This window comes from Dromaius novaehollandiae, chromosome 3, assembly GCF_036370855.1.
Source record: "Dromaius novaehollandiae isolate bDroNov1 chromosome 3, bDroNov1.hap1, whole genome shotgun sequence".
NCBI classification, from domain to species: Eukaryota; Metazoa; Chordata; class Aves; order Casuariiformes; family Dromaiidae; genus Dromaius; species Dromaius novaehollandiae.
In genome coordinates this window covers 86,550,679-86,578,216 of record NC_088100.1, presented here as the reverse complement: position 1 = coordinate 86,578,216, position 27,538 = coordinate 86,550,679, and the positions used below count along the sequence as shown (strand labels likewise).

The 27,538-nt window shown below is 37.4% G+C and overlaps 1 protein-coding gene across 2 annotated transcripts in view; it reads right to left on the bottom strand.

The window, feature by feature from the left end:
- Window positions 1-2,769: 2,769 nt before the first annotated feature.
- FMN2 (formin 2) overlaps window positions 2,770-27,538 on the bottom strand; it is a 170,239-nt gene continuing 145,470 nt past the window's right edge. For both annotated transcript variants that reach the window (XM_064509355.1, XM_064509354.1), the window contains 3 exons: window positions 21,603-21,752; window positions 6,273-6,354; window positions 2,770-4,857 (listed from right to left, as the gene is read on the bottom strand). In XM_064509355.1, coding sequence (XP_064365425.1) covers window positions 4,831-4,857; window positions 6,273-6,354; window positions 21,603-21,752 — 259 coding nt within the window. In that variant the 3' untranslated portion in view covers window positions 2,770-4,830. The remainder of the gene's footprint in view (window positions 4,858-6,272; window positions 6,355-21,602; window positions 21,753-27,538) is intronic.

Genomic DNA, 27,538 nt, shown 5'->3' with positions numbered 1-27,538 from the left:
ATGGCTCTCAGACTATAGGTTTCTTTTTTTTCTTTTCTTTCCATCTCCGAGAAAAGATAGTTAAAAAGTAATTTTGAGGGTAAACTTCAGTCAGGAACGTGAGTTCCTGCACTGAGGCATGACTCTGCATGTGACCAGAACAGATGCTTTTCATGGGTTTTAAAAGTAGTAGGAGCATCTAGCCGACAACTAGCAAGGGAGGACTGTCCTTTATGACACTATAACAGACATTTGCAGGAAGCCCCTTTTTTAGTGGCTGTTGGTTTTGAGAATTGTTGTTTTGCTGTGCATTAGTTAGCTAAGTGTGGTCAGGAGCCTCTGCTCAGAACTTGTGAATACCTTTGTCAGTTGGCTCAAAAGGGGACCCAGTAGCCATCTCCAATGCCCCTCTCTCATTTCCTGCTCTGTTAGCTGCTCTTCTGTTTTGCAGGTAGCTTCATCGTCCAGCACCACCCTGAACATCTAGCTATTTGTGTTACAGCCAAGACTCCAGCTCTGGCTTTCCCAGCCTCTTGCTGCCTGACTACCATCAGTACCAGAAGCATGTGATGTAATCCAATAAACTCCCCTTTGTGGAAGCAATCCAAGAGCAAGGCAAGTCTCTAGGGACATAAAATAGGCTTTATTCAGATGGATCCAGTGTTTATTAAATTGGCCTGCAGCACACCCTCTGGTGTTGTGGGACAGGGAAAGGGAGGGAGCACAGTAAACATTAAGTTCTGCCATGACAGAATTGCCAGATTGGCAGGACCCACTTTGTGATGGGTGACAGACAAAGACTTCCCTCCCCCCCACAAATTTTTAAGAGAATAAATTTGAACTGCACCTGGGAATACATCAGAAAACAGTGCTGACTGACCTAATGCACACACTCTCTTCAGAAAAAACACCATGCTTTTGAGACAACGGACTTACCTTTGGATGCTTTTACAACTAGGTCAAATGAATGTTTACCTGGTACTGCACAGGTGCAGATGATTCTGTAATAAACAGGAATGGCTTGGAGAACCTGTTCTGTAGCTTAAATCTCATATCATTGATGGATAGTGGAGATGAATAATATCAGGCATTGCTTTTTGTCTTCTCCCTTTACTGATCAGTTCACACTGTTTTCAGAAAAATTCAGCTCTATCAGGTTTTGCTTGTTCTGTCTGTGGCAGCTTAAAATTGGTGTAACTTAAGTAACTGATATATTGGACTTGCATAAATGCAGCTCTGCTTATTTAGAATATGCAAGAAAATAATTATAATGCTAAGACTCACTTGCTGTATTTTCTCTCAGTGAAATTAATACCTGCTACCAACTTTAAGTTGCTCACCAAAAAATCAGAGAAGAATGAATGACATCATATGGGACAATGATGTTACTAACCGCATTGCCACTGTTGGTTAATACTAAACTGACTTTCAGAAGTTTTTTAGGACAATGAACACTGCTACAAAAGAGCCAGCACTACTGTATCATATGATATGTGACAATTAAAGTACCATGCTTCCCAAAGGTTTTAATTTGCAAAGCCAAACACCACAAATTTTTATAGTTCCTCATAAAAGCCAGACTTTTCAGAATTCTCATTCTCAGCAAGTCACACCTACTTCTCAGGTATGAAAGTCTTCATATAGCTGCTACAATTTGTTTAAGTAACAGTGAGCAATGTATGGTGTTGATGGTCAACAAGGGCTCAAAATTTTGTCCATTACAGCTCTTGTAGGACTATAGCCTACCCTAAAAGTGTAGTATGCTTGATGATGCAGTAAAGTGGGGGGAGAGGGGACCTCAATGGGTGTTCTACCCCTTAAAAAATGAACCATACAAAAAAAATTGATTCAGAATTCTGTAAAAAGCAGAGTATGCCTTAAAAAAAAAAAAAAAAAAAAAAAAAAAAAAAAAAAAAGCAATTTTGAAACTTGTACAGGGATTCCACTCTGGGCGTGTGGTGGGTAAACTTCTGTGCTACAGGTTAACTTCTGTGCTGCAAACAATGGGCTACTTTACTTTGTGTAGAACTTAGCTGTTCCCCAGCCCGTTTTCTATTTAAGAGACACATTCAAATGGGTTGGGCCTGAGGAAAATGAAACAGGAAAACTCATGAGGCAGCTTGTATCTTAAGATCATAACTACCACCAGCTGCAGCCAACCTGACACTGTTCTTTAGAGAGACAGATTTGCAAATAACTAGTAGTATCCATCTTGCAGATCCAATGGAAAGGGTAGTATGTATGTGACAGTACTACTGAGTTGCTTGACAACACATTAATGATATAAAACAGTATCTATAATTGTATCATTATAATATGCAGATGATAATTTTATGCATGTTTTTGTCCCAGTAGCAACTTCATCAGACTATTCTGTAGATAGTGTTAGAATAGGCACAGGTTGCAGGTATCTTTGTAGTAAGAATGCAGTAAGGCTCCCAGTGTGTATCAAATCAGCTCCACAGCTGCAAAGGAAGAGTCCAATTCAAACTACCTAAGCCTAATGTGCTAGTGAAAGGCTTGCACAGGCCAGAGAAATGAGTGATATGGAGTCTGATAGACTGATAGGGTAGAGAAGGACTCTCAAGTTCTTCACTACCAGCACCTGGGGAAGAGGTCGAAGAGGTCCACACAGCTTGGACTTACTGTCACCGTGCTTCTAAAAGGCAAGGTGAGAGAAACCCCATTTCCACAGATCCCTTCACAACGGTTTTACCTTGAGCACCAGAGGCTGAAAGGGGATGCTCGCAAACTACAGCATAGCCTGACAGTGAAGAGAGAAAGCAACTATTTCATTATTATTCCTTTTATTTTCATACAAATTAACATTCTAAAAAAATCGAAATAGAAACACTAAATACAGTATTGCACATAGTGATCTTTGTTATATGTCCTATTATTTCATTTAGTATGGTAATATACATACTGTAGGTACTGAAGGGAACAGGAAGGCTACAAACCAAAACATGCTACTGTATCCTTGCAATTAAGAGCAAAGTTAAAAGGAAAAGATTATTGTTTACATAAATACAAACATGGATTTGAATCAGTGCCATTAAAATAGCTTTATTTTTTTTTAAAGTTTTTTTCCATAAGTTAGTTGTAACAGCAAATAATCTCTTCTTTTCACTTCCCCAAATACTAATGTTACTCCCATCAACAAGATTTTAGAACTGCATTCTTGGTAATTTATATCCCTGCCAGAAATAATTATGAGTACAGAATTTCACAAAGCTCTGTCAAGCAACAGGAGACTTGCTTTTCACATAGTGAAAAAAGCCATCTTTTCTAGTGCTTGGTATATGTGAAGAATAACAGATTCCTGAGGTCATAATTTGCACTTCCCCTTATGACACCTTGTAGACTATATTAGTCTCTGGGCTTCCAGGAACATCTTATGATGTACTAGATTAGAAAGGGAATAACCTACCCCAGCAGGTTAGATCTCATCTGCTTTACCCCAGTGTCTTCTAGGCTCCAAGGTTGTGAGCACGTGCATCTGATTCAGCTGCACATACTGGCTGCTTTCAGGGAAAATGCACTTTGAAAGCAAAATGTTATCAATCAGGCTGATTGTTTTGGGGCTTTTTAATTAGGGCTGGAGGAAGGCGGTGTTACTGGTTGAGCAGATCAAGACTGATATAGTAAATCCTGGACTGCAAATAGGAATTAAGCATATGGTCTAAAATGGAAGCCCTAAGTCATAGATTTCAATCATTAACCTCCTAGTCAGGAGCAGTGAAAGCCTGGAGGAAAAATCTGCAATTCTGTTAAGTGTGAAATTGATGTGAATTTGTTGGTAGTCTATGTTCTGTCACTAGAATTGACTAGTGGTTTCCAGAAATGTCAATTCCCATGTGCATCTTTTAATGGCTCCCTAAAGGAGTTTTAAATTAACAGTAAAGCTAATTCCAAAAGGGAAGTCACATACGTATAGCCAAAAGCCTGTCTGATTTAAGTGATGAGGAGTTAAAACTATACTATACCTTCTAAAGTTCATGTAAAAGTATTAACTGCTTTATATATTAACAAACTATAATAGCCAAATCTCTCTCATACTCTCTAGAGTACTTCTGTGCTTTTCTGTATTTTCCTGCTTTTCACTTAATAATTTTTTATGTTGGATTTCTGACCCCTATACCACCTGGCATTCACTATCTGGCAAAAGATGAAGTAAAAGTATGCTGCCTTATCGATTTTAAAGATAGTTACGGTAAACATCTTGTTCCACAAATATTTAGTCATGGAGGGCAACCAAACAAGTTGGGAAAGCACTGATTATACTGTATAAACAGCACTTAACGATTCAAAATACAAACTACAAATGCCAACATGAAACATTGGATACAAACAATTCACTAGGAGTAACATTTCTTTCCCTAATCTAAGTGCAGTGCCATGAAGTATTTGTGTTAGACAGATGTTGCCAGTAGGAATGGAAATGTTTTACTGTATCAAGTAGCATTCTTATGAAGTTCAACTTAATGCAATTGTCAGCATGTTCAGAACTGATGCAGGTGCTGCTTTTTATGCATGCTGATTTGGCCTATTTGTAATATACCATAAACTTTACAAAATATTATTTTTGACTGGCAAAGGAGATACAGAGTACAGGGAAGGTGTTTCAAGTCCATACCTAGTCTATTGCTGGGCACTCCATTAAAGTGATTACATTCATTCATGAATGTTCAATAACACATCAATTGGTGGAAAACTCTAGAGAACAAAACAAAAATTCAGAAAGGTCAAGCGAGCAAATGATGATGATGTAGTTTCCTTCCCCCTCACCCTCCCCCCACAGACACATTGAATTTTGGTGACCAGGTAACAATGGCTTTCACTTTTCTTCTCTCAGATTTTCATACTTATCTTTGCTTTCTGAAAAACAGAAAACATACAGAGAATTGAGTATACATAAAAACACATGCCACAAATCTGTAAAGCACAGAAATATGTAGGCCAGCATTCAGTTACTCTTACTGTAGGGTTGACTTCACAAATAAATTCCCTTTGAAACTAGAATTGAAGTAGACTATAGCTAAACATTGTGCTTGTGAAATATTTTTGTTTACTTTCCTTCTTATTTTATCAAGTATTTAGTAACACTGGGAATGCCTGCAGTGATAAACAGAGATCCTGACACTCAGCTCTACCTGGAAGTCCCGGTGTCAGTACAAGTAAAAATGGTAATGATAATAGGAGTAATTAAGCCTACAGTTATTTAGAAAAAATTCCCTCAGTGGCTTTACATGTGGGGAGATGAAAAAATCCAAATCTCTCTCTCTCTCTCTCTCTCTCCCTCTATATATATATATGTATTAATAACATCTTGATCTGGTTACAAATTAAATTGATAAAATAAAATCTAGTTTATCATTCCTAACCAAGTTGTTACTCCATTTACATTTCCTGTGGCACTGACCACAGCCGCTTCTCCCTAAACACTCAGAGTAAGAAGCAACAAAAACAGTTCTCTCTCTCCCTGTGTCAGATTATGCTAGTTAAATGTAGTAAGTGACAGCCTGCTTCATTTCAAGGACATGTCACAGTAACATAGCAATGAATATAAAGCACAAGAGAATTGAATCATGCTTCTGGGGGGAAAAGAACATGAAAAAAATCTTCTATTTTCAGATTTTACAAAAATAATTGACTGTCAGCTGCTACAGATATAATTGTAATGTGGGGTGTCAGATTCATTTTCCACTAGAGGAAAATTCATCCATTGCAAAATACATCATGATCCTACCAATGTTTAGGCAATCATACTGGAATATTTTCATTGAAATGATAGGAATTACTCCTCTACTACCATTAAACATGCTTATCTGGTTTCAGGAGAAAAGTCAGAGGATAGTATTGTCTCTTCCTACAGTTGCAATTCCAAACAAATCCAGATCAGTGGAACAGAAGCCACTGGTATTTGCCACAGTGGCCCAAACTGAGTGTCCCTATCATATATCTTCCATTACGTTTTGCAGCTTTTGAAAACAGAACAATTAGAGACTAAATAAGCTTGAAGCTTGGAATAGCCTTTCTTCCTTTTAGGTGCATGCTATGCTAAGACTTGATACAACAGATGTGCAGGGTGGAATATGCTTCTCTCAGCTGTGCACATCTCTTTTGTGGAGTAACATTCACAAGCAGCATTTGAGTTTTAATCTAACACCTTTCATGAAAATCTCAAATATTTTTTAAAAAGAGTGCATCAAGAATAACATACCTATAAAATGCAAAGAGAAAAAGGTGGAAAGACTGATGGGAATAGGAGCATAGCTATATTTTTTACTTACAATTCCAGAGTCATGTTTTGGTCTTATATTGTAAAGAGATTTCCCCTTTTTCTGCCTGCAGACTTCCTCTGCTTCTTTAACTCTGAAAAGAGACATAATTTATAAATATTGCCCTAGAACAAAACTATTTGCAAAGACAGTGGAGTACATAACTTAAAAATTTAGGCTCAAGGACACAAGTGGATAACTTTATCCCCCATATGTTCATTAGCATGCTTCATGAAATAGCATGTGTACTAATGTAGCTACCGCTGCCATACTCAGAGTGTTGCACTTAAAAGGGCAGACATAATCAATGGTGTAATCAGTTCTAATTACCAGAAGTAATCAGCCCTTATTATGGTTGAAGATTCAAATATATCAGGATTTAAAATACACTGGCTGACATGAAGACTAGCCTTCTGAACATTCAGCCAAACCCTGCTAAGAAAGCTCCCTTTCTTGTTACAACTTCTTTTTTTTTTTTAAAACATTCTTCAACCATTCCTGACCTCGGTACTTCAACTGCATTTTTAAAAAAGGATCTCCGCAAACTATCTTTCCTTTCACCCAAATTTGTTTGCATTTAAAACTACAAAACAGCTTACCCTAAATTCCCAGTCTTCATTCTCTAAATTAAAATAAAACATTTAATAGACTAAACGTGAAAAATTCTGGAATCATTGTTAAAAAATATGGCATCTGCAACCAAGATGGTGCACGTTACTGTGCACATCCCTTTCTTTCCAAAAGTGAGCGTGAGCAGCAAGGCTTGCAGTGCACTCTGGAGACAAATACACTTGGGCTGCTTGGGTGTAAAGAGAGGAACAGGTTCCAAAACTAAAGGCATCTCTTAATAGGGTTTCCTGACTTGGTAAATAGTACCAAATTAGGGCCTTGTGAAAGGATACCAAATGACACATTTTTGATGAGATTAATCTCTTCTTTGACATCAAGATAGGGAACAAACCCAAAAGGCAGAGGACTGTACTCAGACTGGGAGTCTGTCGGAATTAGTCTGGTGGGTTCAGTGGTACACTGTAAAATATTTCCTTACTGTGTTTACTCATTTTGTAAATCAACCTTAAACACACATGGTTATTGAAACACTGATGTTGCAGATTCAAGTTAGTAAATCTCTGAGCTTCAAAGGTTTATATAAACCTTTTCTACAAGATGTCATTAAGTGGCATGAGATGTGCTAGTTTTTTGGATGAGGGATGACAGTATCATTTATAAGTAAAATAAAAATGTAAATCCTATATTGGCTATATTGTACACTCTTGCCAACAGTATAGACTTTGGATGGCGCTTACTTTGCCTTTCATCATTATCCAACAGTGGAAAAAAAGTAGTAAAATGATATTGAAGAAATGATATATTCTTTGCTGGTTCTTTGTGGTTTATCTCCAGACCACTTGCATGTCTGCTATTTCACTGAGGCTACATAGGGCAATGTGAGAATCAGACTTTGTGTTACTATTATTTTTAAATAATTCTTGTGTGTGTGGTAAGGGCCAGATTTTTGATAGCATGACTCCAGCTGGGTCTGCTAAGCACATTAGAAAAACAGCCTTCATATTCATCTCTGTTATCCAGCTTCGCCAGACACACCTCGTTCTTTTCATAAGTTTCAAATTTATACTTCTGAAAATTAATTTAAACTGGAGTTCTTTTCCAGCACTTCTAACAAGCTGCGCTCTTAATTTGATAGCATTGTATTTTATTAATATAGGAACACCTTTACTTGCACAGGTGGCGGAATAAAAGGCTTTGAAACCTGTTACTTTCAAGCTGTAATGCTTTTTATCTGACTGCAAATCAGACAGATTGCTGCAGCATAACAGAGAACAAAAACGTCAAATGGCCAAGTAATTCACCTTTAAAAATGTACATAAATAGCTTCAGTAAAAGTGACAGCCAAAATACTGTGATAGCTTTAAACAGATGCTTCTGGGAATGGCAGAGAATATAGTAAAGTTCTAAGTCATTTTCTTTTTCCTTAAATGCCACCTTTTCTTCTGCTTAGCTTCTACTGATATCTGAAGGCAGAAAAGTATCCGTGACATTTGATCTTCCCGTGATGTTTTCCAAACAGTCAGACACATTCCAAGCCATCAAAAGCCACTCTTACAAAGACAGTTATAGAATAGTATATCGTTTCCTCTTTTTTTAAATACAGCTATAGCTGGCTCCCATCACTGGTAGACATAATTTAAATTAGAGAATGAAATGTTACATGGAAGTAAATTAGCATCAAGTCTTGGGGACTGACTGTACAAGTACTACTGAAGTTATCAAAGATGACTGTTTTATAGAAGCAATTTAATATATGCAGGTATTCAGACTACTCACCATGCAAATGGCAGCATATGTAACATACAAAAATATTTTCTAAACCACTTCACACAGATCCAGATGTTATTCTCAGGAAATGTCACGGAATCTGTAGTTCTACTCTTTGTCCCATCTAAATATCCCCCTCCAAGGACAGATTGCCCATTGCTTGACTAACAGAGCAGGTCATAAGACAGCACAGCTTCCTGTTAACTCAAAACAAAAATCCTCATACAGAATGGAACACTTGATAATACAGTGATAAGGGTTATTTTTCTAAAATACAGTTCCTGTCAAGTGTCATTGTCAGTGTAACATTTTAAACATTCTGCTTCTATTAGAGAAATTACTACATGGGAAAAGGCTGCCTTGGCTTGAAACAACAAAATCCTATCAATGCCCCTCGGTGAGGGGAAGAGTCAGAACTTCTGTGCTGCCTAAATTGCAATTGCAAACATGATCCTCAGCTTCTAGACTGACAGCCTTCAGCTTGTGCTATCCATTTTTCAGAGATTATGTAAGAGGTTATGGTCTCACAAGTATAGCTACAGTCCTGAAGATTTTGGGGAGCTTTTGTGGAATTCCTTGGAGTTCAGGCCCATTTATTTATGGCACTGGGAATGCAGCTGATGAGCAGTGTTATTCTCTAACGCACAGAAGACAAAGCTGAGAGCTAGCAGCTCCTCCATTCTAATTCCAACCACATCACTGACTTATTGTGTGGGTTTGGGACTCTTGGCCCCCATCCTGCACTCTGTGCAGGAAGATTGAAATGGTCATATAAAGCCCCCCTGAAGTCAATACAACCTGTATGTATGCTTCTCCAGGAAGAAGCTTCATTAGTAATGTAGAGATAGCACACTGAAGACTAACTAGGATGCTTAGTTTATGACCAGGTAAAAAAGAGAAGCACAGAGAACTATAAAAACCTACAGCTGCATCTATAAAAAGTCTCTGTATCTGTGCAGACTGATAATATACAGATAAAGGCAGCCATTAGCCTTCTGCTGTGCTAAATCCCAAACCAGCTAAAATTTCTGCATTGTGCTAGTGTATTTTGTGATGACTGACCATTCAATTAAATTAGGATTTTATTAAAGTATCCTAATCTCTCTCTTTCAAAAAAGCTAAAATACATGTTTTGATATGAACATTGCTACCGCTTAAACTGCAAGATCTAGAAGAACACATAAAGGGTTCCCTTTGAGGTAAGGGCAATAGTCTCAAGCTAGCTGGAAAATAACTTTTAATTGCCACTGGCAATTTCTTCCCAACTTGTCCCCCGCCCCCTCTTCCCAGCCCTGGCTGTCCTTGTTAGTGATTCCTCATCCTCCCATCCATGAAACTTGTTTTTCATACATCCTAATGAGATAGGCAAAGACACCTTGCTTCTGTCAACTCATGCACGGGCCAAGTCATATTTCTCACCCTGGCAAATTCCTCTACCTCTTCCTCTTGGCTCACACTTTTCCTGCACTACTTCCCACTTACTTCAGTGGAACTGTGATAGGTGTGGAGACACAAGGTAATAACCCAAGACCAAAAAGATACAAAAGTTGTATGACAACTGGTGGTCATATCAGAGAGACTGGGTTAACTATTCAACAGTGGTCAGCTGCTAGAGTGCCATGAATAGATTCATGAATCTAATTCAATATTGGAAGGACTGGGGAAAACAACACAACAGCTCTGAATCTGCAAGCCCTTCTGCAGTCACAAACATGGAAGCAGTTGCAGACAATGACATATTTCCAGGCTCCAGGCCAAAGTGACACTGCTGTTCTGCCAGTGCAGAGAACAAAGAGCTCAAAAGAGCATTAAACAGTTAAAAAGACATTCCTAGGAAAGGATTGGGGATTCAATTATCAGGGCCTATGTGGAAAGATAGGCTGCCACCGAGGGAGGCTGTGGAAAAAGAGTCTGAAGAAGGTGGGTGTTCCCCAGTTGGAGAATTATGACCCTTAGGCAAAGGCAGGCATGTGTATAGATTGATTTATTGTTTTGAAGATCTGTTTTTACTTAAACTATTTACTTCTATGCAACTAACACTTTCTGTTATAAAGGGACCAAACAGCCTCTACAAATACTACCCATTACTTTCAAGTACAATACTCAGTCAGACCTGGGACAGCAACTCAAGGCGTGATCTGAGAGCAGGCAAGCATGAGGTGGGTGACAAGAGGACCTACCAGGTCCTCTTGAAGAAGCCAGGTGGCACAGTTAAATTGGTAAGCACAATAGGAATTATTCACAGTGTGCTAAGCTACTTTGCTAGATTGATGCTCAAGTTATCTCACCTCATACATTTCAACTGCTTCTCAAACTCACTCTCTTTCAGTTAACTGACTGCTTCATTTACTATCTACTCCTGGCCTACATCATGACAATTTTGACTCACACCATATCAGTTGGTAGGAAGATAACATCAGCTGCATTATCTTTAACAACTTTTGCCTATTACTTCTTTACCCAAGTAATTTCTTGCTTTTGTCTAATCAGGACATAATCCTATAAAAAAAGTCTTCTCCATCTAACCAACCACAGAGTTGCTTAACTCTCGCTGTAGTAATCTGAAGAACACAGGTATTCAGAGCAGTGGACCTGGCATCAGGCCCAGGGCAGATTCTGTAAATACTGAATAAGAGAGCTCCTAACTTGAATCTGGACAAATACATAACCTTAAATATTTAATTAAACTTAGCTAAAGTGGCTTTTATTACTGCAGAAAGCATATCCTTCTGAGCAGCCCCAATGATTTAAGAAATGTACAACAGTGTGAAAAGCCTAGATCAGGTAAAAAAAAACTATGAGTCCATAAACAGCTAATCACTTACAGAGTCCAAGAATTAGGCTTTCAAATGCTGCCACTTCAGAGAGATTCAGAGAGTCTAGTAAGTGTTACCCTAAACAAAGGAAGTAGTTTCTTATTTCCATCATAATAAAACCACTTTTCTCCAGCACTTTCACCTCCTTTTACCTCCTATGTATTGTGAGACAAACATATACAGTGTTCACTATGATTAAGTTTAAAGACAGTCTGCAAGATGAATAAGAGAGCTGCACTTTGGCATGCACACATTAAAAAGAAACCCGACATCCCTACAAACCCAAAGACAGAGTAGCCTTATCTACCTTCTAGACCAAAAGCCAGCCTGGCCACAGCCTTATCAAGGCTTAGAGAATTTCTCTCATCATTCAATCCAATGAGAACGGCAACCACTTTCCTGCCATTAAACATTAACAACGTTGTCTGAAGTATCTGTGGCAGACATTCATTTCCTACTGGCTCCATCTAGGCTTGGTAGCCTTACACTTCACTAGAGAGCACTACGACATGACAAATGTAAGCACAGTGAGAAGGCTGGAACGTTATATGCTGTAGATAGTTACAGCTGCCCACAGAAACTTCCATGATAAATTCAGACAGACATTACTTTCATACTTTGACAGCGCAGTTCACAAAACCCTGAAGAAATTTTTCTGCATATATTCTGTATTTTGTAACATAAATCAAAGCTGAGACCAATACTCTTTACAGGACTAAGTACTTATCAGATAAAACATTTTGGCATGCAACACCCCTTTTTTTTATTTGTGTAAGTTGGTCTGGGCTGGAGATAACTTGTTTATTATAATAAACACCTTGAAAAATAAAAACAAACAAAAACACCTTAGCAAAAATACCCAATGCCAAATGTTCCTATGACCCCAAGCGCAGAAAATTTTAAGATTGTTTATTGGAAAACTGCTCCAGAGTAATGGATCTAAATTTTATTTTTTGACCCAGTTATTAAAATATTGAAATGATTTTTTGCTAAGGAGTTTCTTTAGTGAAAAAACAGAGTAACTGTAAAGGAAAATTACAATTCCAAAAAGAAAAAAAAAAGAAAAGTAAAAAATGTAGAGTTCTTACTTTCGTGCCAACAGGCTCAAAGTGATGACATAGATATGATTCAGTATCTGACTGCAAAGACTTTATAGAGACGAGAAGCACATTGTAATGTACCTGGTCCCATCAAACTGGCTGATGAAACCCAACCTCTGCCTACCAACAAAGAGATTATGTATTAGACTATCTTGACATCGCTGCCAGCTCCTTGCATGGCTCCTTTAAGGACCACGAAGCAGACAATGGCTGGCTGAAAGACACAGTGATTAATCATACTTTGGCTCAGAGGACCAAGGACAAATAGACTAAAATGTTTTAATCTGGCCACTTAACATAGACAGTAACCTGCAGCAGGACCCTGAATATGATCTCTTTGTCAACAGTGTAGAATAGACTTTGCAGAATACGTTTTAAATTTTCTTCAGAGTGTGTGTCATGTCAAACTGGCCTAAAAATGAACCTTTCAGGCCAACTGAAATTTAGGCCAACTGAAATGAAAATGAGACCTTCCAATTTTCAGAGCGTCTCTGCAATCCACAGTACACTTCAAAATATTCTGAAAGAATTTCAGTTCAGAATTATCAGTCTGCAGAACTGAAATCTTTGTAATTTGGCTTGATTAGGAGGAAAAAAAAGTGGAATATCTTAAAATCTCTCTCCCATAATTTCTCTATGGAAAAGAAATACCCAGTTTTACCCAGTTCTATCTGGCTGTAATAGCTTTGATGGTCTAGGGATTCCGCTCTTATCTGTGTAGAGATACACAGTGTGCATAAATACACACAAAAGATACTGTATTAAAATACATGTTTTAACATAATAGCTTTAGCATTAAAGAAAATTTCACCTTAGAAATGGAATGACATGAAAAATTAAACAGTTAAGGGTGGCTATGATTCTAATGAAATGCATAAGCCTGTGTCCACTTAAACACGCATTTCCTGACCTCTGCCATCAAATTCATAAATTTTATTCTTGTCAAGGTGGCCAGTATTTTGGACTATACATCATTACCTTCTGGCAAGATGGCAATCATTTTCCTACAGACTTTGCATATGAAAATTGAGGTCACCCTAAGAAAAAGACAGTCATCACCTTCCATTGTTTTTCTTGGGACAGAAGCCAGACTGCTCTCAAAGAAGCTGGCTGCCTTCTAGGCTATTTGGCTAGGAAATTCAACAGGAAATGATAAGGGAAAGGAACAAGACTGGAGGTGAGGTAAAACTGGTAACATAAAGAACAAGCAAAAGAAGGAAAACTCAGGAGTGAATGGAAATGTGAAACTACATATGTGCTCTGAAACATTTTGAAAGAGTAAATGGGATAAAGGAAGGAAAAAGTGGAATGTGTAAAAAAGAATGAGAAAAGTCTTTAGTGAACAGACTAAACATAGAAGGAGACTATCTTAAAGAGGATACGAAGATATACATTGGCCAGATGGTAGCTACAATACTGGCAGCACAAGAGAACTGAACAAGTAGAGGAAAGCACTAGAAAGAAAAGAAACAAAGTTAGTAGAAGTCAGCTGGAGAGTCACAGAATTAGAGGCAGCCAGTGCAGGAGGCAGGAAAATAAGAGGACCCCAACTCTGCAGCACCAGGTGAGAACATGCGTATCAGAAGATGCCCATTCGTAGCTATGTTCTGACCTCAGAATGACTGCAGATACAGCAAGTCTCTTCTCAAAATGTAAAAAATTCTAACATTAGACTATCCCCTGTACTCATGCCATAAAACATGCATGGCGCCACACACTTGCATTTAAAGGATGTTGTCATTGTTAGGCCAACTCTATGCACAGGAATGGCACACTGCCTCCGAAACAAAGGAATATAACATCTTCAGGATCAGGCTGAGTTACAGTAGATTTTAAGTCTTTGTGAGAGTTTCAAAATTTGGAGGGCTAAGATTTTAATGACAAATGCTGTTCGTTTGCAAAATATTATAAAATTTTATTGCATCTCAAATGCCTCTTTGCCTGGGAATGAAAATATTTCACAAGTAAAGAAGGTGTAATACTTAGTATTACAAAGTGTAATAGCAGTGAAAACAGAAGGCAAATTTCATTGTGAAATTATGATTGCTATTTATCTCCTTTTATGCACAACGCACAGTCTAAGATGGAATGTAACATACCTGCATGATACCATACTATCACCAGGTTAATAAAAAAGAGATTGCTGAAAAGTCCTTCCATTGTTTACTTGGGGCCATTCTGGAATCTGGCCTTGTGTAAGTCACAAAAGTCAGGAGAGATCAGATTGGGATTTTTGTACTAGATCCTTCACTTTGTTCCTGTTTACAATTCATATGTGCCAGTTGCCTTACATTCGTGTACGGAAATATTCGTCCCTGTCTTATAAAACACAGTATTATGTAAACAACGTTAAACTAAGGTATTAAAAAGCAATTTCAACCTGAGATCTAGACTGAGACACTTACCTCCAAATGTTTTTATTTTTCACAAACTTTTTCCTGAAGAGCAATGCTAAGAATAAAAGACGCTGCTCTCCTTCCTTAACCAAAAACCCTTGGTATTGTCATTGGAAAAAGGACTAATTGCAGAAAGTGCACAAGGAAGGAACAAAAGTACTGAAATACCGAGCAACTTCTCCTCTCTCAGCTGGATAACAAATTGTCTCTTTGTGAGGCACTGCCTCAAAGGACCGTTCCTAGCTTCTGAATCTTTGGTGCAAGTATTCTTTCAATGTCTGTAATTTAACCCAATATTTCCTGATCAGAAAGCTATTTTCTTCAAGTTAAAATGTTGAAATACCATCAAAACCTTAAGATCTTTTAATTATTCAATTCGAAGCCACAAAAGCTGCATTCTGTTTTGAAATGTCACCATTATACCTATGCATTGTAAAATGAAACCTAGTAGCATCAAACTCAAATTATTAGAGAGCAATGAGCTTAATGTACCTAAGCAAGAAAATGCATCTACCGTAATAAATGGGTACTTGTTAACATAATGCTAGGAGCTTTTGGTCAACATTACAATAGCACACCAGCAGTTTCACAATCATTTGGAAATATGACCCCACTGAACATACTCCACGTTTTCACAATTTTCCTCACATGCTGCCATTCCATATACGTCTTTCTCCTCTTTTCTTCCATCTCGGCATTCCTCTGCAAGTGCATATTCTCATGTCCCCAAATTTCTCACTCTCAAGTCTGACTTACTGGTTTCCATTATAAACGTTAACAAAATATCCCTTAAATTACTTTGAGAGGACGTTGCTCGTGCTATGGGATTTAATGCCCTCCTCTGCAAGCAGAAGTGGCAGCTTACCAATATGCTCCTCACTGTGCAACGTACAGATACCCAATGCCAGACTTTAAATTGCTCAACGGCAAGTTTTAAATCATCCTGCCAAGGAGTCTGTAGGGAGACATACCAGTCTTTCTGCAGAGTGAGATCAATGAGCTGTGGAGACATGCTGGCCAGGAATCTCCCTTTCATCTAGATATACACAGTGTGACACACCAGGTGCCAGCTTAACTGCTATTCTTATGGGAATGGGCAACTTTTACATTCAAGAGACAAGTACATTTTTTGAGTTTATAGATTATTTTTAATGTGTCAAAGATTTATCGTGGGAGTTGAAGGGTTGAATAAAGTCAGCCAAAAGAAATTCTCAAACTTAGTGTGATGCAAGATATCAGAGACTTACAGAACTTTATGATAATGTTGATTCTGCTTATGAACTCTCCTCTGCTGGCATCCCTGACTCAGTTATTTTCTGTTCAGTGACATGCCTTTTCATAAATGCAAGAGCCAGACTGAACCTAAGAGCCATCTTTATCTTATGCACACAATTACAAGGTACCTATCTTCCTCCCCTCTCCTTTTTCTTTTTTTTTTTCTTCCCACTTAGAAATACAACTTACTTTCCCCTATTTAGTTAAATTTTTGCAAGGTTGCACAGGCTGTCTGGAACAGCAAATGTAACCTGAAGAAACTGAACCACTCAGAGCAGGAGCAGACAAATGAGTGCCAATATCTCACTTGCCCCAAGAGAAAGAGAAGGTTGAATTGTGACCCTGCAAGAATGCTTCTCCCTGCTTACTGACCTGTTTCTAGCAAGATCTGAATCTGTGCCTAAGGTCTAATGATAACCACCTTTGACATACAGGGAGCTTTTCCTTCTTCTCTCTTCTTTTAAATTTAAAAGTTCTGAAAAGATTGACTTCTTTCTTGTTACTGTAGCAAGCCAGAGTGCATTTCATATCATTTAAGAAAAGATGAAGTTATAGACCACCTAAGGGAGTCCTAAAGATGGATATTTACTGTCCATACCAATATGAGATCTTCTGATAATTATTTGCATTTCTAGCTACCAAGGATTTACAGACTTCATATTTGACTGCCATACACACTAGCTGCTTAACTCACCTCACTTTTTTTTTTTTTTTTTTTTTTTTAAGTTGGTCATAACTTTTCAAGATTTCTCTCTGCAGCGGTTTAATGAGTGTTGCCTCACCAGCTCTTTCATCTCTTCAGTTTCTAGGACAGGCTATCTTTTCCTGGCTCCTAGGAAAGTGGTAGTGCTCTAGGCAACTGTTCTGTAGTCCTCGCTGGACAGCAAGAGAAGTGAAAATGCTCTTTGCTCTCAGAGAAGTGCTATACTGGAATAATGCATTTAATGTTGAACATCTCTACCTCAAAGATACAAAGAAATCAGGAAAAAAAAGGGAGGGGGAGGCGGAGAGGAATAAAGCCAGTGATTTATGGGGAAGAGTTAATGTATTTATATGTCAGCTTGCATGAGACACCTGCTCTCTCTACAGGAGGAAAAAAGATGCATTTGAAGATTGCCAGTGTGATCTTTTAAGATAAAAAGTTTTCCTGATGTGGTAAAACTTTTGCATAGCTGTCATTGCAGTTGTGCATTATCTGACAATATGCATTCAGAGGGCAATTTGCATTTCAGGGTATGCAGCAACTGAAATAAATTATGCAATAAGTCAGCTGAGCAGGAAGCTTGCAAGGTTCAAAATGATATTCTTTCAAACAACACTGAAAGGGAATTAGGGAAGATAATGCTGGCTTTTCTGGGCTTTCTTGCTGATAACATATAAAGGGCAACATACGCTGGCAGATACCCTTCCAGTTTTCAAAGTATGAACACAATGCATAGCCTACTAATTTGACACATTAAAATACATAGTGGAAGGACAACGGTAAAAACAATTTATGCCCCTGAAAACCCCCAAATATGCCCTGTTTAGGGTTTTTTTTTTAATTAATTGCTTAATCAAGAAGTTACATTACTTTGAAGATTTTCACTTAAAAGGATACATCTTTAGGCTAGACATAGCATGAGAAATTCCAACCTAAACAAAACATTTTTGAGAACATTATAAATAACCCAGATAACAATTTTGATTGGAATGCTCCACTTAGTCTTGACTGCAGTGTAACCACAAAAATAGTACTGTTAAGAAAACTGCAATAGACCTCTTGGCAGAACTTTGCTTTCAGTGTAATTTTCAGGTGCATTTTTCTTTTTATTGCTACTGTATTTAACAGTTTATCATACATAATTTTCTCTACAGCTGGTATTTTCCACTTCTGCTTTATTTCATCTGACAGAACTGAGCAAAAGCAGTAGAAAACTTGAGAAAAATTAATTTGTTTTTAACCTTGCACCATTTTTCTTCTTTTTTTTTTTTTTCCTCTTCTTCTTGTGAAGAAATACGAAGTCTGACACTTCAGTGTTTATCTTGTGCATTTAAATGCCAGGCAGACCAATAAACAAGTTGAAATGCTGACTGAAAAGTGTTTAAAATAAAAGTTGGCTGACTGCTTTCCATAAAACACATACACTTTTAATGTATCAGTAACAAAAAGTAATACCACCTTAGGAAATACCATCTATGAAAAGCCTTTGGGTAAATTATTGTAAAACAGTGTGACTCATATTTGCAGAGACTAAATAAGGAACAGCCACTATTAACAAGCAATTCCTCTCCCTACGCAGTCCATATGGAAACTGGGATATAAAATACCCTAGAAACGTTGCCCACAGCATAAACATTTATTACACAAAATACTGGAGTGGAGGCAGAAGAGGAAAGAAAGAGAGAAAGAAAAATTCACAAACTAAAAAAAGAAAAGGGAATAAAGTTGTACGTTTTATAAATGATGATCATAACTAAAGTACTCTACGTCAGGTAGCACCCAGGCAAATAACTCTCCAGCAATGGTGGCATACTATAATATTTAAAGTTTCACCATATCTGTCACTTAAAGATTTTACTGCCAATGAAAGCCTACAGAAAGTTGCCTTGATCATTAATATACTAGCCAGCCCTTCAACTTTAGCAGCAGGAAATAACGCAATTTACCTTATGCATGTAGAAACAACTAACAACTGTTTGTTGACCAAACACGTAACAGGAAATTCTAGCCTTCTTTAGGGTTAATGATATTCTTGTGATTGACTCCAATGGAGTCAGGATTTTACCCCTCAAATATTACTGCTGAGACCTTTGTATAATCTAGTTACTAGTCATGTAGGTATAAATAACATCACTAGAATTTGATGGACCTAAGTCATCACAAAGTAGATAGAAAGCACTCATTCAATAACATCAATAACAATCAACAAGGATTATGAGCCAGTTTCTTGAACAAATAGTTTTTATTTCTGTGGCACAAGCAGGTGTCCATCATCTGTGGATCTGTCCATACAGGCTGAGATTTTGAAAAATATCATGTTGTGGATTCTTACACCTTTTTGCAGTACTTGTTTTTCTGTCAAGATTCTTTGTCCTTTCTCAGTACTCAAGAAGGCCTCAAATCAAAGCATCCTTTCTTTCACAAAGAACACTTGAAATGGCAAGTCAAGCAAATAGCCTAGAGAACAATTTTAGGTATCAAGTTGAACTATGATGGCAGACAAAATATTTTGCACGGAAAGGCTTTGATAACACAGTTGCTTTAGCAAAGAAGATTCTTTGCTTCTGAGGAAAAAAACCCTGCTTTCCTTGGAAAATTTTTATTCTTACTGTTAATTTTGCTACAATATTTTAATTCCTAAAAGGCAACAAAGAGACCTTGAGTTCGCCAGTCCTGAAAAGGCACTGTGCCAAACTTTTCTGAGAGGTGAGTACAAACCAAGACATCAAAGGTTTCCAAACTCTAAACCCAGCCTCATCTGAACAAATGAAATCTATAAAGAACAAGATTTAAACTGAACGAGACAAGCCAAAATTAAAATTCTAGGAAGAAAAGAAAAAAGAAAATCTACCTGTGATTTTTGGGATGGATCATTTTTAGTCTGATTTTCAGTGACTTCCTGGATAGCAGCTAATTCTAGACAGTCTCTTCTGGCCGGCTGGGGATGCCACCTCCTTCGCATCACCTCCAAGCCTTACCTTGGCTCTGCTTGCTGCTTCCGAGGAACACCCAGCTTCCTTGCCCACTACAGGCTACCTGATTCCTGTCTCTCTCCTTCCCTGTCTCATCTTGCCTCTAGAGCTGTCGTCTAGGTAAACATGTTCAGTTCCTTCAGGCTAATGACACCCTTGTCCTAGAAGGGCCCAGTGGGCAGCCACTTTTTTCTGTGCTGCTTCAACGCATGGCATAATATAGACGATTCATACAGTGAAATGAAAAAGAATTGTACTGCAATCCCATTCTTCTCTTAAGCTTTAGATGTAGAAGAAAAATAGAAGGAAGAGGTTTTGTGCTTTTTTAGTCAATTTCTTTTAAACATTCTGCAGTGAAAGCTTTTGGGGGGGGAGGTTGTTTGTCTCTAGAAAACAAATTCAGTATTTCAGAAAGGAAAAGACAATTTTTTAAACACCATTCTTTAAAAAAATACACAAAAATACAAATTGAAATTATCTTGCATCAAGTTGGCAGCTAAATCCCTACATAGGAAACTGCAGATAGTATTTAACTGTCAGCTCAACTTAATTGTGAAGAGAGATACTTAATTACATAAAATTAAGTCAGACAGTCAGTAAAGTAAAACACATCCCCAGAGAGCTGCTGCACTGTGTTAACATTTGCACCACACTCTTACAATAGGAGCAGAACCCATTTTTCTTAACCATGAGATTACTTGTTCCTAAATGTATTCACCTATACTAGACATACATACTTCACTTATTGATTATATAGAGCTTAAGCAAAGTTATCAATGATTTCCAACACCAGTAATCTGATGTATGAGACAACTATGTCAGCTGAGCATTCTGGAAAAACAGGCCTATTCGCATTAAGTTACCTAAACATGGACCGATATCAATCATTTAGGAGACTTGAAGCTTCGGTCCTGTTAATGATAAGGCATAGGCATAGCTTCGCAATCCTTCTCCTGAGGTCACACAAGTTGCTAACAGATGCAGAATTATGCAACTGTGTTTACCATTTTCATGTTTGTATTTTTTTTATCTGTCCTTATATGGCATTTATTATTTATGAACAGCTGATTAAATCTTGGCATCGTTTCTATATACAAAGAATGACCACAATAGCTGCACGCAAATGAAAGCAAGCTTCATAGCTCTTTTAATATATGGCCACAGACAGTGTGGCTGATATTTCACAAGTACCATCTCAGTTCTTTATGTCATGTGTGCCACATTTGCATGAGGCTATGATTTGGTTTGATTCTTTTCTCAAGATGAGATCAATTGACTTTTTGCTCCCTCTTCCTCTTCCCCCTCTTTTTCTCAACCTCATAGGACAAATATTTACATGTCATGTCTTAATGCCTTGTTTTCAGTAAATATGTGAAATCTGTTATAGATTTCTTAATCTTAACTATAGATAGTTAAGAAAATCTTTTCTTAACTTTCAGACCTGAAGTAAGTCTCCCATTGCTTGCATTCATAGTGACATTGTAGTTACATGCTCTACCAAAAATATTGTTGAGCGAACAGACCTGAGAAAACTTTAGCGCAAGTGATATTAATATCTCATTCACAGAGTATGACTATTAGAAAAAAAACCACCATAAAATAAACGTTTCTGGAAAAAAAAAAAAAGAATCAAAAAGATGTTCGATAGGTTGTGTGCTAATGAAGTGAGGCTGATTGGTCTCTGTGTGATTGCTCCCAGTAACATTCTCTGAGAGAAGCCTTTGAACAAACAAACAAACGTACCTTTCTTGCAGAATAAGTTTGTTTTCCTTCTTCCAGAACTCTTTGAAGTCAGAGCTGAATTCATGCCAAATACTGAAGAAGGACTGTGGGGACACCTCTTTCTCTCCCATTTTTGGTTTCATACAGAAATAGGCTGCAGTTTCCAAAAAGCTGTCAAAGAAAACAAAAGTGGCAAATATTTCACTACCTACAGAATTTTTTTTCTTTACACTGACATGGCATATAGTTAGTCTTGGTAGCAGCTCTAAAATATAAGAAAATAAAAACACAACAGTTCCGAGCTCCTTGGATACAGATAGATACACGATATAACATGATTCTTCTGTAAAGCTGGAGTCTGGCATTTATCATTCGTTCCGTTTTTGACCAAAGCATTTTCCATTTCAAAAGCTAAAATGAGCACACCTGCGCATATACTGACTTTCTGTTGTGTTTAAAGCAATTTTCAAAACACAGTCAAAGCCTATAAAGGCTGCAAACAAAGTTCTTCAAATTCTGTTAAATCTATGCACACAAGGGGATAAACAGCTTAGGTGGAAGCATACACAGAAAGGTTGTTAAAACTCAAGCCTGCTGTACAGTAAACAAAAAATGATGCAATGGAAAACTGGGCCAGGAACAACTGTGCTAGAAAACAGCTACCCATCATGATTCTTCCATAACTATCTGACATTCATTTCTGAACGGAGTGGTTTGGCATATGTAAAGCAGCACATGAAGCATAAAGCCAGAGCTGTAAGTCAGAATTGTTGCTGAAAGGCCCAGATCGCTTTCTATGAAACACGCATCACTGTTTAGAACACTTTAATAATGAGAAAAATTAATTCCAGTGCAGTGGATGGAAATATTGTTTAATTCACAGAAGACTTATCTTTATCCATAGACTACTATAACTGCAGAGAGAGTGCTTTGACAGTTGTCATGATTTAAAGTATTTAATGGATGCAATAATATACAAAGATTCAGTCATTCAGAAGGGTCAGTCTCACAAAATCTCTGCAGAACTGTTTTTCTTATCTCTCAAAATTCAATACTCCAATCATTTTCCCCAACATGGACAATAAATGTGTATGTAAGTTATCCTATTTCTGAATAAGAATTTCTGCAGCTTAAAAATGTAACATTTGAGTATAGACCAAATTTTATACATTCTTTTTTTCTCTTAATTTATAATTCACTATGGACAACATAAACATAGATGACAAAGAAACATCCTCACTTCTAAGCCTATTGCATTGATACCTGAAAGCCATCTCCCCTCAGCATACCATTTCCTTAGTTAGCCTATCATTTCATCAAAGCAGATTCAAGATGCTAAAGGAACTTATCACTTCAGCAATGGCAGTCTGTTCCATGAGTCTGTACTGGTTAATCAGTAGATTTTTTTTTTTAAACTTTTAAGAAAAAACACATTTATGTATGAGTGATACCAACGATTAAAATACAAAATTCCATTTTTCTTACCCACTTACATTTTTCCTACATTTTTATACTGGAGAAAATATTCAGCATCTATCCTATGCTTCCATGGTACAGCATCACTCAAAAAGAGTACATCCCTGACATTCAGTCATCTGAATTTTATTTTGATCTTCTTGCTTACTATACCAAGACTGTAGTGCAGACATCTATGGAAGGTACTTTTGGTTTGGTTGCTTTGGGTTTTTTTTTTTTTTTTTCCTCCAGACTTCTTGTCCTGGAGCTGGCTAATGGGGAAGACATACATAGCTGCTTTGATCTTTCGGAATGAACTGCCAATATTTTTGAAGGGACATAAACAATACAGGGTAACAGAGAAACCTGGAAGCATCAGCTGAGTCAAAGGCTATTAGTATTAAGAAAAAAATATTTTTTAAGAAAGCTCTATGAAAGCAGGCCATTAGTGGTTTACAGAACATAGAAAGATTGGAAGTTCCAAAAAGAATCCTCTTCAAATCATTCTGCAGATAACAATAAAATGAAAAGAATTTGACAATGAATGGCCATTCTGTGTAATGCTTTTAAAATTGAAGTAACGAGCTAGAATTCCCTCACAGCAAAACATCCCAAGAAACAGGAAGCCAAGACAAACTGAAATTCATACTATACATGAGTACACTCAAAAAACTGGTAAACGGCACTAACATTTACTGGAGGCACAAAGGCTTTCATTATCCTTCATTTATTCCTACTGTCTTTTGGGAGCAAAAGAGATGGTCAATTTTTTCTCTGGCATTTGAAAATCTTGCTAGGAGCCACTTGTATAGTCAGTACAACCTTACACATGCCTACAGTTGTGGCTAATAGCTGTAATTTACTTTTCTAAGTACATGGACAGAAGAGAAATGCTCAGCCAGGTTGCTTACCTCCCTGGCACTTAGTTTTGGAGGTAAGGGAAGTAAGCTGCCTGTGAAATGTGAAACAGCAGCAAATGTAGCAGGTTGTCATTGCTAATATGTCACACCTTTCTAATGTCTGTTAAGAAAGCATAGGATACCAGCTGCAACAGAGTAAGGCTTCAGAGCACAACTCTCCATGAATCAAGTACTTTTCCTATGCATGCAGGTAAAACAAAGTCAAGACAGTTACTATAATTTCTTCAGCCAGAGAGGTCTCCTTGCTTTTAGCAGTTAACAATCTCTCAGAGCACATTTTAAAAGACATACAGAAACCTGCCTGCTATACATTTGATGCTGTCATTCTTCTACTACAAGACAGAGTGACATGATTCACACAAGAAAGACAAAGCAAATAAAGTGACTCCAAATGCATCGAATAATAAAACACGGGCAGGAATAAATCCTCTGTATTACTATGCTCTGTAAATATCTGATTTGGAAATGTTTACATATGTCAAACCAGACACATCCCAAAGCTGAAACCAGGAGGGGACACATAACATATTTCAAATACAAAGAGGAATTTGGATGACATTACAATAACCCTAAGAATAGATACCACACTTTCAAATTTCCGCCAGGCAGCAAATACCTTTTCTGGTACATTTCAGTGGGGCAGCCCATTCAAATGTTCATGTTGATCCTTCAGCAGATTCTGAAGCAATACATCTGCAAATACCATCTATATTGTTCCTGACTAAATATGCAACAACAAATATATTTTGAATAAAATAAGGGGCTGGGGTGGAGAATGCTTACATTCCTATACACCGATTAATTTCTGCAACGTATAACTTTGGGAAACTCATCTGAGTTCTCTGTATCTCATTTTATCTATCTGCAAAATGAAACATTTATTACCCAAATACGTATTGCAAAGCTTGTTTAGTGTTCATTAAGCATCAGGAGATTCTCAAGTACAAAGGTTCTTATGTTTCCACACTCTTAGTGAATGTCTTAAAAGAAAAGAATGTGCATTAGAGAAGAGGCAGCAGTCATGGAAGAGGGAAGGAAGGGCATGTGAGTTATTTCCAGGGATTAAGAGAGATAAAGGAGGTCAGTAGCTTTGCTCCAAACATCATGACTTTTCAAGCCTGATTAAAAATAAGGCAGTGATGTTCACACTGCTGTCTTACCCTGACATGGCAAAAGCCAGAATTTTTTAAACAGATTTCAAAGTGGTTTTCATATTCCATGTGCTGTCCTCAAAGGATAATTAAATAATATCAAGTGTCCTGAAACAGTGGAAGAAAAGTTCATCCCTGACAAGTTAGTTAGGAAATAAGATCATGAGAGATGGTTAGTTCCTCTTTTCCCTTTCTCGTCTTCTCATTTCCTTGTTTCAATTGTTGGTGTAATCCAGAAAAATCACTGCAGGCTAAGATGACTGAACTCACTGCTTACTCAAATATGGAAATTTCACAAATGAATCAGTGGACTTTTCTGTGCGCTCCCTTGTTTGCAACTATGTAAATGATCTTTCTGTTTGGAGGGAAGGAAGGAATGGATGCACCAACAGCCAAACCAAATTTAATCATGTGAAAAAAAAAATGTCATTCATTTTGCAAATGGCTCATTGACAACAGTTATAGCTAATAGGTCTGATCCATTAGCAATATTTTAAGAGCAACTATGGATTACTCTATTTTTTTCCGTTTTATTCTGAAGCCAGTTAGAAAGTTAGAGTTGCAGACAATGATTCAGACTCAAGTCTGCTGTGTGTGATGCTTTGGCTGACTGATTTTTCCATTCACCTGGCCAGTTTATAAATATCCACAAGATATGTTTGTGCACATGCATGCATGTATGTGAACGTATGCACTGGGTCAAGCAAAAGGGGAGGGAGAGGAGACAGAACAGTTGGCAACTAACACAAATACTTCTTTTGCTCAGAAAAGCAATAAGGAGACAAATCAACAATACTAAACAACGGACAGCAGTAGTTTCACCTCAGCATCAGCTGATCAGGCTTCAGTGGCCAAACAAATAGCGAAGTAAGTGTAGGTCCAGACATGTCTTGAATTTCTCTGGTAATGACACTATTCATGGCTGACCTTTCTGAAAAATGGTGAACATACAAACACACAGACAGGCACGTGTGCACCCCCCACCCTCCATCAGATTTCTAAACACAGTATACAAAAATACCTGCAAGAGTAGAGATTTGTTTCAATGTGGACTAAAAAGCAGGAAAATTGTTTCTACAGTTCTGCAACAGAGATTCCGTATTGTTTAATATACTAAGTATTTTGGTTGAAGTTAAAATCTGGATATTCTTGACAACTTGGGTTTTGTTTTTTGTTGTATATCAGAGGCAGTTTTGATTCAGGTAGGAGCTGCTAAGGTACATCTAATGTGATGAAAGCCATTTAGAATTAAGTATTGCTTATCAAAAGAAACAAGAAAGGGAATAGGGGAGAAAGGACCATGCTCGCCTTTTACTATTTTAAATCTGACACAAATTATATTTAAAAGCCAAACTGAGTTTGGCAGAACGCAATAAGCATTTCCCCTGAATTTAAGACTACACAGGGAACAGGAGTATGGTATATAGGTAACAGCAGCTGCTTCCTGAAAAAGCTGATCATGTGAGTTATCATATGCATCCTCGTTTTTGTTTTATAAAGTGGAAAAGGGTTTTTTAAATGTATTTTCTTTGTGTTTTATAGAGCTGAAAGCATTAATGAAAGTTTGTCTTACGACTTGCAGGATTCCAAGCACTTCAACGAAGTATCACAAAATTATCTGATAAAATGAAACTGAGAATCAGCATCCCAATTATTGAGATAGCACAAGGCTGTGAGGAAACTTAACATGCACAGCACCCTAAGAAGCCCCTCATCATCTACTGACATTTTGTTGAGGGTTCTCCCTGCATCATAACTTCAGATCACTTTATTTCACCTCCTTCCTCCCTTTTTTTTAATCATCATTGCATCTCCTCAGTGCTGTCCTTTGTCCTGCATAATTAGAAGTGAGAAAATACAAAAATAAACATAGATTTATTCAAAATATCCAGTACATAAATGTTGGTGAGAAACTTTTTGACTTTTTTCCCCCCTTTTTAAAAGGAAGAAAAGGGGTATCTTTTTTATATTAAAAAGCAAGTTGAGATAACATGCCAGCTTAAGTCAGCTGCCAGAATCATCAATCCCTTCTTTCTTTTGCCAGTTTTTATTGTGTAACTATGGATTTTGTAATATTGTTCCTTAGAAAACAAAGGTCTCGAGAGATTTTTTCCTTTCCTCTAAAAAAACTCTGCCAAACATTTGCAATGTTTTGAATCCTAAGCCATCTCCCTCATCTCTAGTCCCTTGACTCCTATAAATTTATATTAAACAGAAAAGTGTTTTATTGCCCAACTAGATGAAAATTAACATCTTCAACAAAAAAGCCCTCTACCTTTAAGGTACTATTTTTCACAGCAAAGCCCAACACAAAGCACATAATGAGAACAGAAAGTTATGTTTTAACAGGCCAGTTTTCCTTGTAGGTGAGCAGTTTGATCTTTTTTCCCTGATACAGCTATGAATGCTTTACAACCTTATTATTTATCAA